At 49.6% G+C, this 17059-nt stretch overlaps 1 protein-coding gene across 2 annotated transcripts; it reads left to right on the top strand.

Moving 5' to 3' along the window:
* Positions 1 to 249: 249 nt before the first annotated feature.
* LOC114868214 (F-box/WD repeat-containing protein 7-like) lies at positions 250 to 16784 on the top strand. 2 transcript variants are annotated; one of them, XM_029171656.2, is made up of 14 exons: positions 250 to 521; positions 1185 to 1640; positions 10033 to 10115; positions 10400 to 10535; positions 10604 to 10738; positions 10809 to 10932; positions 12029 to 12162; positions 12234 to 12347; positions 13718 to 13899; positions 14303 to 14528; positions 14616 to 14682; positions 14805 to 14948; positions 15054 to 15203; positions 15423 to 16784. In XM_029171656.2, exons 2-14 carry the CDS (start codon positions 1197 to 1199, stop codon positions 15554 to 15556), a joined length of 2073 nt encoding a protein of 690 aa, XP_029027489.1. In that variant the 5' UTR covers positions 250 to 521; positions 1185 to 1196; the 3' UTR covers positions 15557 to 16784. The 2 variants fall into 2 exon arrangements, with proteins under 2 accessions (XP_029027489.1, XP_029027506.1); XM_029171673.3 differs by lacking the exons at positions 250 to 521; positions 1185 to 1640 and adding an exon at positions 7954 to 8227.
* The last annotated feature ends 275 nt before the right edge of the window (positions 16785 to 17059 follow it).

Here is a 17059-nt window from a genome sequence, read left to right as displayed (position 1 = left end):
CTTTGACAAGTGACACTTTACAAATAGTGAGATTTGTGTTTTTCCTAAAATAATATTTCCCCTTAGATGCAGATTCTTAATTGAAAATAAAAAAAGGAACAGCCATAAAAGATGAGTATTATTGATTAACCTTTCGTCAGCACAAGTCACTAAAACAAGCTCAATGTTTATATAATGCAGGGTTTGTATTGTGGAAGAAACGCACGGAGCGGCGCGTAAGCTCGCGCGTGACGTCATAAAACGGCGCCAAACAAAGCTCCATGTGCAAAAGAAAGAAAAAAAAAAACCTACGAACCTGTAGAAAGTTTGGTCTCCTCTGCACTTTGTCATGGAAACAGTTAAAACGTGAATGCGAAGCGTTGACGTGAGCTTCGGAGACTCTTAGTTCGTTTTATAGATAAATACCCGAGGTTTCTGTGAAGAAAAGTACCGAAGAAGAGAAAAACAAAGAAAGCGACAATCCCGGCGTTTAAACTTTAAAGTCCGACGCATCAGGAGGAGGAGGTTTCGGCTCTTCGGCGGTAAGACTGGATCTGTATGAACGTCAGCTGGGCTCATTGTGATTTTTGAAAACCATTTGTTGCCAGACGTGCAATAAAATATGACGCCAAGAAAAGTGCGTCAACAACTGGCGCTACCGTAAAGTCTAAAGACCAGTTAGCAGTACCAGTACCAGTTAGCAGTACCAGTTAGCAGTACCAGCTACAGGTTAGCAGTACCAGCCACCAGTTAGCAGTACCAGTACCAGTTAGCAGTACCAGTTAGCAGTACCAGCTACAGGTTAGCGGTACCAGTTAGCAGTACCAGCCACCAGTTAGCAGTACCAGTACCAGTTAGCAGTACCAGTTAGCAGTACCAGTTAGCAGTACCAGTTAGCAGCACCAGTACCAGTTAGCAGTACCAGCTTCCAGTTGGCAGCAGGCAGTGCGTACATACCGTACAAACATGTACCGAGGCTCGTTTTATGAGAGGTGTCATGTTAACAGTTCGTTCATCTCTAACATGAGGCTTTGTTATGGTTTTGGTGTAAAGTGGATGTCATTTTAAAGTGTTATATTATCACTACGTTCTAATAATAAACTACTAAAGACGAATCAATAATAAAAAGGCCGATTTGTTGTATCTTTAATTACTGTGATGTGTAGCCACCAGATGCTTATTTACTGTATGTCTGCTGTGTCCAGAGGAAGCACGAGATGGAGGAAGAGCATCTGGAAAGAAGAGAGGAGGAGGACACAACACTAAAAACTCCCTACACAAAGAGAGAGGAGAAGGAAACGATGGAGGCTGGATCCAAAGACGAGGCACACGGAGATCTCATTGTTGGACACACTCCCATCTCCGCCGCCTCCTCTCCTTATCTGGCCTGTTCTCTACACCGAGGAAGAGGACTTGAAGAGGAAGACGAGGTCAGAGTAGCTCTAGTCACTATCGAGGACGAGTCCTGTCCGTCTGAGCTGTTTGACACGGCTCACCTCCACGTCACAAATACAGTCCTACGAACTGAGGAAGACGTAGATGGAAAAGAGGAGGAGGAAAAGGGAACAGGCACAGAGGTGCAGAGGGCAAACTGTGAAGGAGAGGAGGAACAGGAGGAGAGCACAGAGGTGACCTCACCCTCACTCCAGCTGCAGATCCAGGTAAGACTGTTGAACATTAGGGCAATGGTCGAGCTGCATCAGTCAAAGAAAAAAAACAATGAACATAACAGACCTGTTCAGAGAGGCAGGTCTGTCCGGAAGCAGAAGTGTGTCAGCAGGTCGGACAAGAAAATATCAGATGACGCTAGTGATCCGGTGTCATTAATGTGATTAGATCAGCTGTGCTGTAAAATAAAGAGCGCTGCATGAAGCTAGATCCCAAACAATCCACATTCTCACTAACATGTGAGGTCAAAGCACTGAGACTGAGATTTTGGAGAATTTTCCAGCTGCAGCAGATGATGATGTCACATAAAGAAGCCAGGATGCTGCTGGACACAGACGTGTATTAAAACCGTGATGCAACAAAAGATGGGAACGGATTCTCCTAATTAAGTCTTAATTACTGAGCTGAAGCTGCTGGTATGAAATGTGCCAAAAGGTGAAATGTAAAGTAACACAATATTAAAAATACATATAAACTCTTAATAATCTAATTACAAAAAGGGAGAAAGTGGGTCCACACGTCTGTAAGAATATGCTTTTGTCCTATTGGATGAATGACAACCTACAAAAGTCAGCAATGAACCAGCACCAACTGGTTTGAAGGAAAAATAAAACCTGAACTGCTTTAGCTGAGCTGCTTCTAGTCTAATAATAATAATAATAGGTCTGCTTGTACAACTGATGACGATTTCTCCTTCCTGACTTAAATAGTTTTTAATGTCTAAACATGTCAATAACAACAAAGGGTAATTAACCAATTCATTAATTGTTTTTATGATTTGATTTTTATCTTAGGAAAGTGTGTGTGCTGATTGTGTCATAACTACGCACTGTGGGGTAATGACACATGGAAGATCATTCCCCCAGTGTGATCCAGCACAATATAACAAAATAAAGATCCAATGAACCTATAGTAATAAAAACGACTGTAACCCTGATAAATCCTATTAGAATGCAGCCACCAGGTGGCGCGATCCAGGCTTCATCTCCACTTAGACACAGCACACAGGTTAAAGAAGTGTCCAGATAAACAGGCCTGTAAAAATAGCTAGTATCAGCTTAATTTAGAACCAGTACTAGAAGTCAAAGGTGCAAAGTGAAGTTAAATGAATTTATTGCAGTAGAAGCACCACATTCGTTTAAACGCTCGATGGATCTAGCTTCACCTTGCTAAACAGGGCTGACTTGTGGTCTGTGGGTGTGAGCCTGTGATGCGTTCAGGTGCCATCATGTCTCCAGTTCTGTTGTCTTTCCAAACAAGCTGATCAACAACTGCTGCCTGTGTGAGGTCTGATCTGACAGCAGAGCAGAGGTTGGGACAGGTCACAGGAGCCTTGATGGTATAATCAGATGCTCAGGGGGAGATGCTGCTGAAGACGACCAGCTGGAAAGAAAGTAGTAGTTTGTCCCAGTTGTTTTACTTGGTGCCAATGGTGGCAGTGGGATTTGGGGAATTATTGTTGTTGAATGCATACAGATTTTAGGTGTGTGTAGGAATGTGCAGCCGTCATCATTCCTCACATTCCTCTCAAGGGTCACTATGCATGAAGTCTGCTGGTCTCACTCTCACACAGGAATTTAATTAATATCCCTCAAAGGTCACTTAAATTAAATTACAGCACATTTCAGTAGCATATTTAAAAATTTACGGTGGCCTATTGCCTGAAATGCTAATAAATCAGTTATCAGTTCATACGTACGTCGGCCAAGTGACCGTCCTGATGCCAGTAATGCTTGAGCAGAGGTGGAGTGGAGCTAAAATCAAAGCATCGTACAGGAACAGGAACCAACACATTAGGCCGTCGTTTACCACAGGGTTTTAGACCCGTTATGACACTAACTGACCAGTGGAAATCCCTGACAGACCCAGGTTTGACCGTCTCCTCCCTACGACGGTGTCCAGGTTGTACCTCCACCCTCGGTTCATGATGCCGTAGAGGAAAGCAGCCACTAATCTGCTCCCACACATTTGTTTCCAGATCACTGCCCTCAGGCCTTATATTAATACAGTGTAATGCTCCTCTCTGGAGGCCAGTCTGCTTGATAACGCGCTGCTGATCGGACCGGGTCAGATGACTGGCAGGAACACAAGCACATTAGAGCTGCAGTGGCATGTGTGGTATGTGAACACATCCCCTCAGTCTCTCTTCCATCAGCTTGTGTTGGAGCAGGAGATCACTTCCTGTCACGGCTCCTCACACCTGCAGTGCTTCAGCCTGCACCTGCACGACCGGCACCGCTAACGGATCAGCGGCCGAAGGCTGACAGGCTGGAGGTAGTGACTGGACCTCTAACGTCAGGCAGGCGAAGCAGCCGCTTCACGACTAGTTAACGGCTAATGGAGCGAGCGTCCTCCGCTGCGTGACGCGTAGCAGTTCAAACAGCCTGAACCGGTTCCTCCTTTAATGGACCCAGTGTAGCAAAGCTTCTCTGTCCTGCTCATACATACATTAACCCCCCATACGAGGTCACATTCCTGCACCGGGCAGCGCTCCAGCCAGTTAGGTCCAACCACGGATCCTGCCGAGTCAGCCACACACACACACACACACACACACACACTCCCCTCGAGCTGCGGCAGCATTCCTGGAGTCTTCTGCTCGTCAGCAGGACACAGGGTTGAACCTGCGCTGTCCTGGTTACAGTGCAGTCTGTTCACAGCAGGTTCTGGTTCTCACCTTTTACGTAGCGCCAACGTAGAGGGAACACAGGGTTGACATAAAGTGAGAACAGCGTGTTGTGTCATTGTGAAAAACTTTGTGCTTCTTGTGTATGAGAGTTCCCACTGATGATCTGGGCCCATGGCTCCGTTTAGAACGTCCTACAGCTCTTTGGGATTTTCTGAATCTAATGTTAGTTGTTACATAAGTCGTTACATAAATACACAGTCTTTTAAGACTGAGCCATTTGCTTCTTATTAATACTGAATGGAGCAGCACTGTTTTGCCTGGACCTCGGATCCCGATCCCGGGTCGGATCCTGGACCTGGGATCTCGGGTGGGATCCCGATCCCGGGTCGGATCCTGGACCTGGGATCTCGGGTGGGATCCCGATCCCGGGTCGGATCCTGGACCTGGGATCTCGGGTGGGATCCCGATCCCGGGTCGGATCCTGGACGTGGGATCCCGATCCCGGGTCGGATCCTGGACCTGGGATCTCGGGTCGGATCCTGGAGCTGGGATCTCGGGTCGGATCCCGATCCCGGGTCGGATCCTGGACCTGGGATCTCAGATCGGATCCGTGTTGTCCAGTTGTCCTCCTGCATCCGTCTGCTCATCCAGGGGCCTGGGCTCAACCTGGACAGCTGAAGTACGGATGGACTTTTGTTTTCTATTACTCTGAGGGCTCTGTCTGCATCATCACCATGGCAACCAGACAGAAATGCTTTATAGCGGTGTGTCGGGGACCCAATGAAGAACAGGTGCTGCGCTGTCCTGGTGTGTTTTACAGTGTAAGGCGACACTTGAAGAATGCCAGTAAAACGCGGGGTCTCTCCCCCCCGCTGCCCTGCTCTCCCCCCCGCTGCCCTGCTCTCTCCCCCATCCTCACATCCACTCTGTCTTCACTCTCTTTCCCTTCATCCGCCGTCAACGACTTTTACGTTAATGATCCTGAATGAGTGTAAACCGGTTTTCTTCCTGGTTTCAGCGGTCAGTTCGTTTACAGTCGTACATGTGTCACATGCTCTTCCTTCCTCCAACCTTCACTTCCTGGTCGCCGTCGCTGTTGAATCACAGCCGTATCTGCAGCTTAGACACATACACAGCCCCTTATTAAAATATACATGAGCACTAAGTCCCTTACACCCCGCTACACTGCCTGCATCCATTATTGATGAGGGCACACGCTCCGCTCTGCAGCCGGAGTGTTTATTTGCTTTATAAAGCACCTGTTGTTTGCTGCATTGCACCTCTGTAATCTGTCCCTCAGGAAACACACGGGCTCTGTGTTTAGATTCTGTGGGCTCGGATCCGTCTGCTCGCTTTGAGGCCGGGCTGTGGGTCGGCTGTGGCGATGGACGAGGAAACAAAATGATCACCGTCAATGTTTTATTATTATTATTATCATTATCTTTTGTTGTTAGGATGTTTTTTCATTTATTATTATTATTATTATTATTATTATTAGAATGTTTTTCACAACCAGTATCACTGGTGTTGAATATCAAATGGACCGCTGACCGAGCCAGCCTGGTTTCTTCAATGAATTCCCATGAAGTTCCTGGTCCTGGTTCGTTGTAGCGCTCTTGGGTCTAAAGACGAGCCGGCTCTACTGTATTCCACTGAATACGTACTGTATGCAGTCATCCTCCGAGTCCGAGATGAAACATCACCTGCTGAAAATCAATGTTTCACACATTCCTCTGATCCTTCGCTCTGTATTGATTCTTCACACACTTGTAGGCTAATCCCGCTAGCAGCTCACAGGCCACATCTGCCTCGTGTTTGAAGTGTTTGTGTCTTTGAAGTGGTTTCTGGGTTTCCACAGTCTGACAGTACTTAACTCCAAGGATAAAATACACACAAACGTGTACATGCACCATGTATTTATTTTCCTGTAAACACACAGATGTAATTCACTCTCTAAGCCTCATTATTACAGACGTAGACACACAGAACGTGTGGAGCAACAGTCGCTTATTTCAAAGACTCACCCGCAGTTTCAGGTTTTACAAGGCCGTCAGAGGGACGGATTCTGGTTCTGAACCCCAGAGGGAGCTTTTAAGGATTAACAGGGTGCAAACAGACAAAGAAGAGCTGGAGGACACGATTAAAACACTAAACCTATGTGAAATTAGAAATGCAGGCGGATGAAAGAGGCCGAAGCCGTAAGGAACATAGAAAAGGAAAATACAAGTAGACGTGCTTTTATTTGCTCTTGTTGTGAGATCAGCTTACGTTCACATGTGGTTCACCATCTGTTCACCCAGATTTAAGTTTAATGTCTGCCACATGTTTTACATCTACAATAACAGAAAGAGGAAAATGGCTGAGAGCTGTAAGGAGCGAAGTACTGAGGCTTCAGTGGAACAAGTTACCACAGGAGGAGTCAGAGGAACAATGGAAGGAAGGAGTGTCACCCTGACAGGGAGATTTACAGAGGTCAAAGGTCACCAGGACCGTGAGGATCATTACGATTACAGGGACGGAGGAGTGACTGACGGCAGCAGTGGGAAACGGCTGGAAGGTGTTTGTGGGATCAACAGAGGGCGTTTAATTGGTTCAGTGAAGGTCCGGCTCCTTCAGTGGTTCTTTATCAGCTGCATGCTGGTGCCCACACGGGCCCGTTTGGACCTGGGTCACATTCAGGCATCAGAGAACCCTTTGCCTTGCGTTGCATCCTCTTTGGAGCCGTTCTGGGGCGTGTGACTAGCTCCGCCTGCAGCTTTTATCTTTAAGGGGACGTTGTGAGAATTTAAGGGATTAACGGAACCGCCTCCGTGGAGCAGCTCAGGTTAAAGAGCCTCCTGCCTCAGGCCACACGTTAGAAGCACACTGTGACACAACCGAACCCGGCACCGAGTCCAGACACTGTGGTTGGCTGCAGCGCTGAAGCCTCGGGTCACGGCCGGTTCTGTGCGGTTCCTCCAAACGCAGATCAGAACCTGAACCGGCTCTGGGCCGGTTTGGCTGCGCTACCGCTGAGGTGTACTGGGAACGAGAAGGGGAACCAGTTAGAGACCAGCAGGACCAGGTGGGGGGGTCCGTTCTCCCCCTCCCCCTCCTGAACGCTTAACGGCCTGTGGGAGTGTTGGCGTGACGACCCGCGGGTCAATCAGCTGTGAGAAAGCGCTGACCTCCAGCAGCACGGAGCAGCGTCTGAGGCTGATGAGCACGTCTCACTGGTGGAGGTGAGACGAGCTCCAGACGCTGTCCAGTTCAGTCAGGCTGCACGCTAATGTTAGCGGCTGCTGGTCTCAGCTGCATGTCTGACTGTCTGATACAGAACGTCCACATGATGCTGCTCAGCTCCTCACACACCTCCTCCCTAGTTCTAATCTACTCCCTAGCTCGCTCGCTCTCTCCCTTTCTCTCCCCCCCCCCCCCCCTCTCTCTCTCTCTCTCTCTCTCTCTCTCTCTCTCTCTCTTCCCCCTCCCCTCTCTCTCTCTCTCTCGCCCCCCCCCCCACACACACACACTCTCTCTCTCTCTCTCTCGCCCCCCCCCCCCCACACACACACACACACACACTCTCTCTCTCTCTCTTCCCCTCCCCTCTCTCTCTCTCTCGCCCCCCCCTCGCTCTCTCTCTCTGGGCATGTCCCTACGTGTTCCCGCTGTGAAGGTCGAGCGTCATAGAGCGTCAACAGAGAGAGGGAGAGAGAGCCTGAGCCTGTTCTCAGTACAGTCCCGGAGCAGCAGCGCGAGCTCCGCTCGGACGGATCGATCCATCCTCCGCATCGACGGAGACGTCGAGCCGCATGGATTGTTGACGTTAGGTGTCTGTTTGTCGGATGTCCCTTTTATGGATTTCGGGGTTTAATCGGTCTGAATTAGGTTTGTAGTTGTTGTCACATTTCCACCCACCGGACACGGACAGACATGGGGTTCTACGGCACCTTGAAGCTCATCTTCTACAAAGTGAGTATCGGTAATAAATGGCGGCTCGGTTCCGTTCGGTGAACGTGAAGGTTGTCGGGCTCGTGCGGCACCGGGATGACGAGGCGTTTCTCCCTGACAGCGGAAAAGCCTCGTGTGTGTGTGTGTGTGTGTGTGTGTGTGTGTGTGTGTGTGTGTGTGTGTGTGTGTGTCATTGCGGAACCGGGACACTGAAACTATTCCCTGCAGCCGTAACGTGAGCGGCGTTTCCTCGTCGGACAGCGACTCTGTTAATTAGAATAACGCTTCCTCGTTAATGCGACCTTCGCGTGTGACGCGTCCGTGTCCGGCTCGTGACGGAGCACAGTGGGCTCCTTCTGCCTCGGCGCGTGGACATGTCCGTGATCGTCTTCCAGCTGCAGGCGGACGTTCCCTGAGACGAGGGCGTCGCTGCTCTGCTGCGGACTGATGCTCGGACTCCGAGGAAAACGGCCAGTGTGTTTGTCTGGTGTAAAACTAGACAAATGTGAATGTGTGTAACCACATAAGTGCATCAGATGAACCTTTAATCAGACTCGACCTGTCACTGTTTGTTATACTTAAATGCGCTGAACAAGAAACACAGAACTTTTTAACGTTGTGACAGGCTGATGTAATAATAAAACAAAAATAAAATGAAACAGTGAAGTTAAGAAGGAATTAGATTTGTTTAAAGCAAAGAAGATCCTTATCTGGTTAAAAACACTGAATCTCATTATAGTAATGTACCTTTAAATGTAGTCTGCAGATTTCTACAAAAATAAAATGTCATCAGTATCAGTGATGCGTCACATTAGAATCATTCAGGGGTTCACAGTCAAACGAAGAAGCTGAGGCAAGTTTTGTTTTTGGCTTAATGAAATCCACACAGACGCGACATCTGCTATTAAAAGCTGCTGACGCTGAGGGGGAGTCAGAAAATGAAGAGCAGATTATGAGTCTGGAGCTGAAATCATGGCTGAGGACAGAGCGTTATCGGGCCGACGTTAGAACGCAGACTGTGTGTGTGTGTGTGTGTGTGTGTGTGTGTGTGTGTGTGTGTGTGTGTGTGTGTGTGTGTGTGTGTGTGTGTGTGTGTGTGTGTGTGTGTGTGTGTGTGTGTGTGTGTGTGTGTGTGTGTGTGTGTGAGCGTGTGCTGCTCTATTTTCGACCAGTGCTGCACCGGCGACATTCTCCCAATTCCCTGCATTCCTGCTCCATTCACAGAGGGAGGCGGTTCCCAGCGTGTCGGTTGTAGCGCGTTAGCGTTAGCGCTGATCAGGAGGCTGCAGCAACTGTTGGGGACATTTTCTGTCCCTTTGTGACCACAGAAACATCACAGACCCACAAACATTCCAAGGATCTCTGGAACGTTTCCTCCACAGGCCACAATAACATGTGCAGTTCCACGTGACTCCACTTCTGGACAGAAACAGTTTGATTAAATCAGGAAATGGAAGGAAACTGTTGGATTGGATTTTTTTCCCGCTTCATTTTCTCTTTTAGTGTCAGTGCTTGTAAAATTTGGCAAATCTTTGTAGTTTTGCTTCTGTTTGGGTTTTGGACGGATCCAAGTCGTTGGTCACACATTAGCAGATGGCTTTTCCACCAACTCATGGATTTATGGGTTGGTGCGTGTCACACAGAACCAGCTAACGAGCAGCTCCAGTGCGTTGATTGAATGGGTTTCAGTCTTAGGTGTAAAAGCTGTTCCAGTTAAAGTCAGACTAAAAGACCAGTTTGAGCTCATTCGTCTCTCCGTTTGAAGGCTCCTGCTGTGATTCCATGAGTTGCTAGCTTGACGCAGGCTCTCTGTCCTTAAACCGTAGATGAAGAGGAAGTTGGATCATGGTCCAGATGGTCGACCGTTCCCTTCAGGGAAGAAGCACTGCAAAGGCAGCGGGTTCCTCAGGTAAGAGTCGGTCTGTCTCGCTGGCTGTTGGTTCAGACGGGTTTTAGCTCCAGAGCAGTTTCTCTTACAGATGTTTAGTTTCTCATGGTTCAGACGGGTTTTAGCTCCAGAGCAGTTTCTCTTACAGATGTTTAGTTTCTCATGGTTCAGACGGGTTTTAGCTCCAGAGCAGTTTCTCTTACAGATGTTGAGTTTCTCATGTTTTGACCTATCGTCTTTGGTGATTATTAGTTTTTTTCGCAGATACTGTGTCTAACAACTGTTTCCTCCCCCCTCCCGTCCAGTCCGTCTGCTCTGGTCCAGGCCACGCCCACCACGTTCGGCGACCTGCGGCTGGCCAATGGGCATTCGGCTCAGCGGCGGCGGGTCACCTCGGGCCCCCCCCCCTCCGGCCTGCAGGACTGGCTTCACACCTTCCAGGTAACGCTCCGCTGCACACACGTCGACCCTGTGGCCACGCCGGCCTCATCGCCCGCCTGTCCCCCTAGATGTGGAGCGGCCCGGAGAGGCTCCTGGCTCTGGACGAGTTGATCGACAGGTGTGAGAACAGTCAGGTGAAGCACGTGATGCAGGTCATCGAGCCCCAGTTCCAGAGAGACTTCATCTCGCTGCTGCCCAAAGAGGTGGGATCACGCAGCGCTGCGGCCGCACGCCAGCGCGGCGCCGTCACTCACTCTCTCCATGCTCCTGCAGCTGGCCCTGTACGTGCTCACCTTCCTGGCTCCCAGAGACCTGCTGCAGGCGGCGCAGACCTGCCGCTACTGGAGGATCCTGGCCGAGGACAACCTGCTGTGGAGGGAGAAGTGCCGGGAGGAAGGTAAACCTCGGCTGCTTTTACTCCTTCCCGTGTGTTTGACGTTGTGGTAAAACTGGAGCTTCGTCGTTAAACCATGGTTCCTGAATGAGCCGGACCCCAGCGTTTAACAGATGTTGTCCCAAAAGAAGCGGTCATTGCGTCCTAAGCAGAGATTACCCACATGTGGTGGGTCTGTGGTCAGAGCAGTGTGTGAGGGATGGACTCAACAGACCACACACATCATGTTTGTCATAGCAGGAACACGTCACCTTCAGGGTCCATATCGTCAATCAATCAATGCTTTATTATATAACACCAACAGACAGTTGACCAAGGCGCTGAAAAGAAATAAAGGGAGGACGGCCTGATCTCCAGTGGTACGGAGTTCCATGCTGTGGATGCACGTTCACCCCAGCGCTCAGTGCTGGGAGGCAGACAATGATTAGCAGAGCGCAGCCAGCGTCTAGGTGCATACGGCTCAATAGGATCATTCAATTATACAGGTGCAGTGCCGTGGGCCGCCTTGAAAGCAAACATTAAAATTTAAACCTGATGCGGAACTCAGCAGCAGCCAATGAAGCGTCGAAGGACGGGTGATGTCATTCTGTTGGAGGCAGAGCCGTGCAGGCGTGTGGATGCAAACTTCCCCACTCTGTGACGCTGAACGTGAGCAGCCTCGCTGCGTGTCCTGTGGTGGTGGTTCAGCCTGTGGAGCCGGAGCTGTGTTGAGCTTTGCAGCCTGGGAGGAACACGCGACGGAGCACGCGGCCGCTCGCTCCTCCTCCGTTCAGCGCAATGCAGGGGCTCGGTGCGAGCCTTTCTCTCTGGGCTTCCTGCCAGTCAGCCGAGATTTACTGCCGGCACGGAGCAGCCATACCAATGAGGCCGCCGGTTAGCGCCGCGCCACAGCCATGCTAATGAGGCCCAGCAGCCGGAGCTGTCAGGGTGCAGGGAGCAACAGGCAGTCACAATGCTGGAGCGGCTCTGTCCATGCTGCACAGCGGAGCTACTGGAGGCTGAGGGCTCGAACCCCAGCTTAGAACTGGACAAACGGAGCTCAGGCCTTCAGTCCTGGTCCAGTCAGTGACCTGATGTTTGTCCCTTGTTGTGTTTCTAGGTATATCAGAGTGTGTGTCTCTTCGTGTGAAGTGTGCACGGCCAGTCGCTGCAGTCAGTCCGTGGAAGTCTGCCTTCATCAGGCAGCACTGCATCGAAACCAACTGGAGGAAGGGCGACGCGCGGGAGCCCATGGTGAGCAGACACCGCCGCCGTCGCGCCGAGCGGCCGCCGCCGCGTCCTGACGCCTGCGTCTCTGTCTGCAGGTGCTGAAAGGCCACGACGACCACGTCATCACCTGCCTCCAGTTCAGCGGAGACCTGATCGTCAGCGGCTCCGACGACAACACCCTCAAAGTGTGGTCGGCCGTCAGCGGCAAGGTGTGTGTGTGTGTGTGTGTGTGTGTGTGTGTGTGTGTGTGTGTGTGTGTGTGTGTGTGTGTGTGTGTGTGTGTGTGTGTGTGTGTGTGTGTGTGTGTGTGTGTGTGTGTGTGTGTGTGTGTGTGTGTGTGTGTGTGTGTGTGTGTGTGGAGCAGGGAGAAATCAAACTTTCACTTATTATTTGGAAAGTCTATTAGTCATATTTTATATTTAAGCTGTGAATATTTACTCATTATTTCAGCAATTGTCCAACATACAAAGACATTAAGGTCTGTATGATATAAGACACAGCACAAGAGGTTTTTCACCAGTTTCACAGAAATAGAGCCGCATTAAAGAATCCTACCAAGCAAAATGTGAAGCTCCATCTAAACTGACTTCATTAGAGTGCTGAGATCCTTTATTGCACTATTTAGATTTTGGATGTGAACGGAAACGGCAACAACCTTTTAGGTTATGGATTTGCCTCACAGACATTAGTTCTGGAGATACGGAACTGGAGCCATTATGTTTAGATGTGAATGAATGTGAGCTGTGGCTCATTCAATCAAACGACACACGTGTGTGTCTGTGTGACATAACCATCAGTTTGGTGAAAGGTTCCATTCCTAGACGAGTGTAATGTTTACGTCTGTTATGTTTTAACCACACACACGGCTCATTGTCTGTACCTGGTTTCAGTAGAACATTCTTCAACTGGACACACCTGCTTTCTCTTCAGTTCAGACCTGCCTGTGTGTGTGGGGGGGGGATCTTCCTGTTGGAAAGAAAAACAACACACCCTGGTGTGTATCCTGCAGGAATGATCAGACCTGTGTTTCCTCTTGTCTCAGTCTGATTAGCTGATCTTTATCAGCAGGACCTGAGGCCAGGTTCTCTTCTCATGCATGAACGCATTGTACTGACGGTTCTGTACAAGCGCAACAGTGTTTTTACATTCATCACCTCTCTCAGCTGCCAGTGTATTAGCGTTTTCATGTTCTGATCAGATAGATCGCTGGCGTGAGTCCTGCTGCGTGAGCTGCAGCTGCAACATCTTCCTCTGCAGCCTTTGCAACAGTTGCCAAGGCAAAGTTTTCCTCGGTTGCCACAGCAACCACCATCACAATAACACCTTCAAGGTGAAACTACCCGCCCCCCGTCCGTTTGTCCTTCGAGGGCAGTTGTGAAAATGGAACAAATATTCTGCATTTGTTCGACACGTTCCCATTCACAGAAAACCTTGAATTTCAGAAAAGCCGACGCCACGTTTTAGTTTGGGTCATTTGTCGTCTTTGCTTTTTAGTTTAGCTTTGCGTTAACTCTCAGCACTAAGCTCAGGCTAAACGGGTGCAACGGGCTCCTGACAACATGCTTTGCTTGTCACTTAGTGCCTGCGGACGTTGACGGGTCACACGGGCGGCGTGTGGTGCAGCGAGATGACGGCCGCCACCGTGATCAGCGGCTCCACCGACCGCACGCTGCGCGTGTGGGACGCCGAGGGCGGAGACTGCGTCCACACGCTGTACGGACACACGTCCACGGTGCGCTGCATGCACCTCCACGGCAACCGGTAACGTTCTCCCATGGACACGCACACGCTCTCATCTCCATGACAACCATACAGAACACCGATGTCTCCATGACAACCAGTCAGACACACATTCGACTTTTACTCTAATATCTGACGAAGCACAGCCTGCATGTCTCCATGGTAACCATTTAATTCAAACATCCCAACAACTTTGTGTAGGCACCAGGTATTAGACGATGGTGACTGACCCTGCGCGCGCACACACACACACACACACACACACACACACACACACACACACACACACACACACACACACACACACAGGCGCTGGTGATGGACACACACTGGTGAACGTTTGCATATTTACTGTGTAAACAAAGGACGCGCTGTGGGACTGGCCTACGGACCACAAACACTGACTGTCCTCCGTCTGCCTCAGGGTGGTGTCGGGCTCTCGGGACACCACGCTGCGAGTGTGGGACGTGTCGTCGGGCCGCTGCGAGCACGTGCTGACGGGCCACATGGCGGCGGTGCGCTGCGTCCAGTACGACGGGCGCCGGGTGGTGTCCGGGGGCTACGACTACATGGTGAAGGTGTGGGACCCTGAGACGGAGGCGTGTCTGCATACACTGCAGGGACACACCAACAGAGTGTACTCGCTACAGGTGAGCACAGCACTGGGTTCTACTGGGCCCGGGCCGTGAAGAACCTGACATTTGAGAGGAACCCGGACCTTTGCTTTGTCTTCGCAGTTTGACGGCGTGTTTGTGGTGAGCGGCTCCCTGGACACGTCAATCCGAGTGTGGGATGCAGAGACAGGTACAAAAATCTGACTGACACATTCATTCCCATCATCACCATAATTTGTAGATTTTAAAATGGTTCAGATCTGATTAACATTGGATCCGTTATAATTCCACCTGCGGACGCGTCTCCCTCAGGTGGATGTGTCCACACGTTGACCGGCCACCAGTCCCTCACCAGCGGCATGGAGCTGCGGGACAACATCCTGGTGTCGGGGAACGCAGACTCCACGGTCCGGGTGTGGGACGTCCGGACGGGCCAGTGCCTCCACACGCTGCAAGGTGAGACGAGAGGGGCGTCGGAGTGCGGAGGACGAGCATAGCTGCTGGTTGGAGGTCACGTGATGATGATGATGATGATGATGATGATGATGATGCTCATCTCAGGTCCTAACAAGCACCAGTCAGCGGTGACGTGCCTCCAGTTCTGCAGAGGCCTGGTTCTGTCGAGCTCAGACGACGGGACGGTCAAGCTGTGGGACCTGAGGACCGGAGCCTGGCTGAGGGACGTGGTGGCGCTGCAGAGCCGCGGGTCAGGTCAGTGAACTGGGTGAACAACAGAGGCGTCGTTACCATGGTTACGGTATCCTGGGTTCATTGACTGTGCTGATACTCAGACACTTACATAACATGTTGATGAGAATATGTCAGAACTTGAAGCTAATTCCTGCCTCGGGGCAGAACGTGTCTCAGCTGCTGCTCTGACGGCGGATGAACCCACACACACGACTGATCCCATCCACTCCTCTTCCAAAGGTGGCGTCGTGTGGCGGATCCGAGCGTCCGACACGCGGCTGGTGTGCGCCGCCGGCAGCAGGAACGGGACGGAGGAAACCAAACTGTTGGTGCTGGACTTTGACCTGGACGACAAGAGGAAGGAGAGCGACTGAGGAGGACGCTTTGCTTTTGAGCACTCGTCCGCTCTCACACACTCTGACTTAGTTCTGACCAAAGTCGTGGCGGTTTCCAGCTTTTCCGACACACGGATGTGAATGTTCCAGTGCAGAGACACGTGGACACAGTGAGGTTCCCAGAGGCATTCAGCTCCAGGTGAATGTGAGCTGGACAAAAGCACGGAGGCTTCTGACGGAAGAGACCATGAATGATTTACTTTAATGCTGCTGAACCAACGAGGACTCGCCTCAACCAACCAACCAACCAACCCACACGAACCAAATGATGGCGGCCGGAGACACGTGCAACGTTTAGAGGCAGACACGAAACCAATGTGAGCGGATCCAGTATAGTCTTTATGAGCAGAAGTGTCTTTGCCCGTTTCTGGCTCAGACTGAGCGTCTGTTTCAGGCCTGTTACTGTAACGTGCTGTAGCCACTGGTTCCACTGGTGAATTCTGTTTTTCCAGTAAGTTAGTCAGCACAAGTATTGTGTTAGTGTTATTGAAGGTGGAAACCACGGTTTCATAGAACAACTGCGAAGCTGTTTGCACCTGTTACAACAAACCATCGTTTAATCTGCAGAGGATTAAAACATGTTACAGCATTTAAACAAAAAATCCATAATGTCCAATTACCAATTGGTGATTGGACAAAAGGTTTAAAGACAGTTACTTTTATATAAATATCATTTTATTAGTACATTTATAAATCGTTATTGGCAGATTACTCAATTCAGATAATAACTTTAAACCCTGACATGAAAATCTATGCCATGAAACCTTCCAGAAGGAAAATTCATTTATTTTAGTTACATGTTTAAAAATGTCTTGGCATCCATTCAGTCAGATCTGTTTGTCGGATGTTTTAAATCTGATTCCTCCTCTAAAGGGTCACTTAACATGTTTTCTTCTGCTGCTGAAATATTAAACACATTCATAATTGAAAACGTCAACTTAACAGATATTAATCTGATAACCTGCTGTTGCCAGGCAACGCCTCCAGCCAATAGCCAGAGATCTGGGTGATATTTTGCCCGGCAACAGGTGGTTTTCGAGGAACGTTGACCTTTGCAGGTGTGAGACTCTGTAGAGATGTAATCATGTAAAATACTGTAAATACAAGAGGATGTAAATATTCAGCTTTTTATAAGAACAAGAGAGAAAATATTATGGAATGAGACCAGGATGGATGAAAAACGATCAATAAAGATTTTTTTTATAAAGCTTGTCTTGTTGCATTAATTAAACACAGATTATATGGTTTTAAGTTTTAGTAAAACAATGATCACTTTTAAATTTGGCTGTAAATTGGATCTTATTTCCTGCATCTTATTGATTTCTCTGCTGCTCTTCTTGGTAAGTTAGTGGAGCACGAGTGTGGTGCTTAGATGGTCAGTGCAGGAAGGTGGCGGAGCTTCGTCTCACGGCTCTGTGATTTCACAATGACCATGACGCATTGTGGAGATGAGGAATATGGGATTAATTAAATGGAAAATAG

This window comes from Betta splendens, chromosome 2 (genome assembly GCF_900634795.4).
Source record: "Betta splendens chromosome 2, fBetSpl5.4, whole genome shotgun sequence".
Lineage (NCBI taxonomy): Eukaryota > Metazoa > Chordata > Actinopteri > Anabantiformes > Osphronemidae > Betta > Betta splendens.
This window is presented reverse-complemented; position numbering and strand designations above follow the sequence as displayed.

Coding starts and splice junctions, on each gene's coding strand:
- LOC114868214 (XM_029171656.2), top strand. CDS start 1,197: ATGGAGGAAGAGCATCTGGAAAGAAGAGAGGAGGAGGACACAACACTA. Junction 13,900..14,302: donor ATGCACCTCCACGGCAACCG/GTAACGTTCTCC, acceptor CGTCTGCCTCAG/GGTGGTGTCGGGCTCTCGGG. Junction 14,949..15,053: donor GTGCCTCCACACGCTGCAAG/GTGAGACGAGAG, acceptor TGCTCATCTCAG/GTCCTAACAAGCACCAGTCA.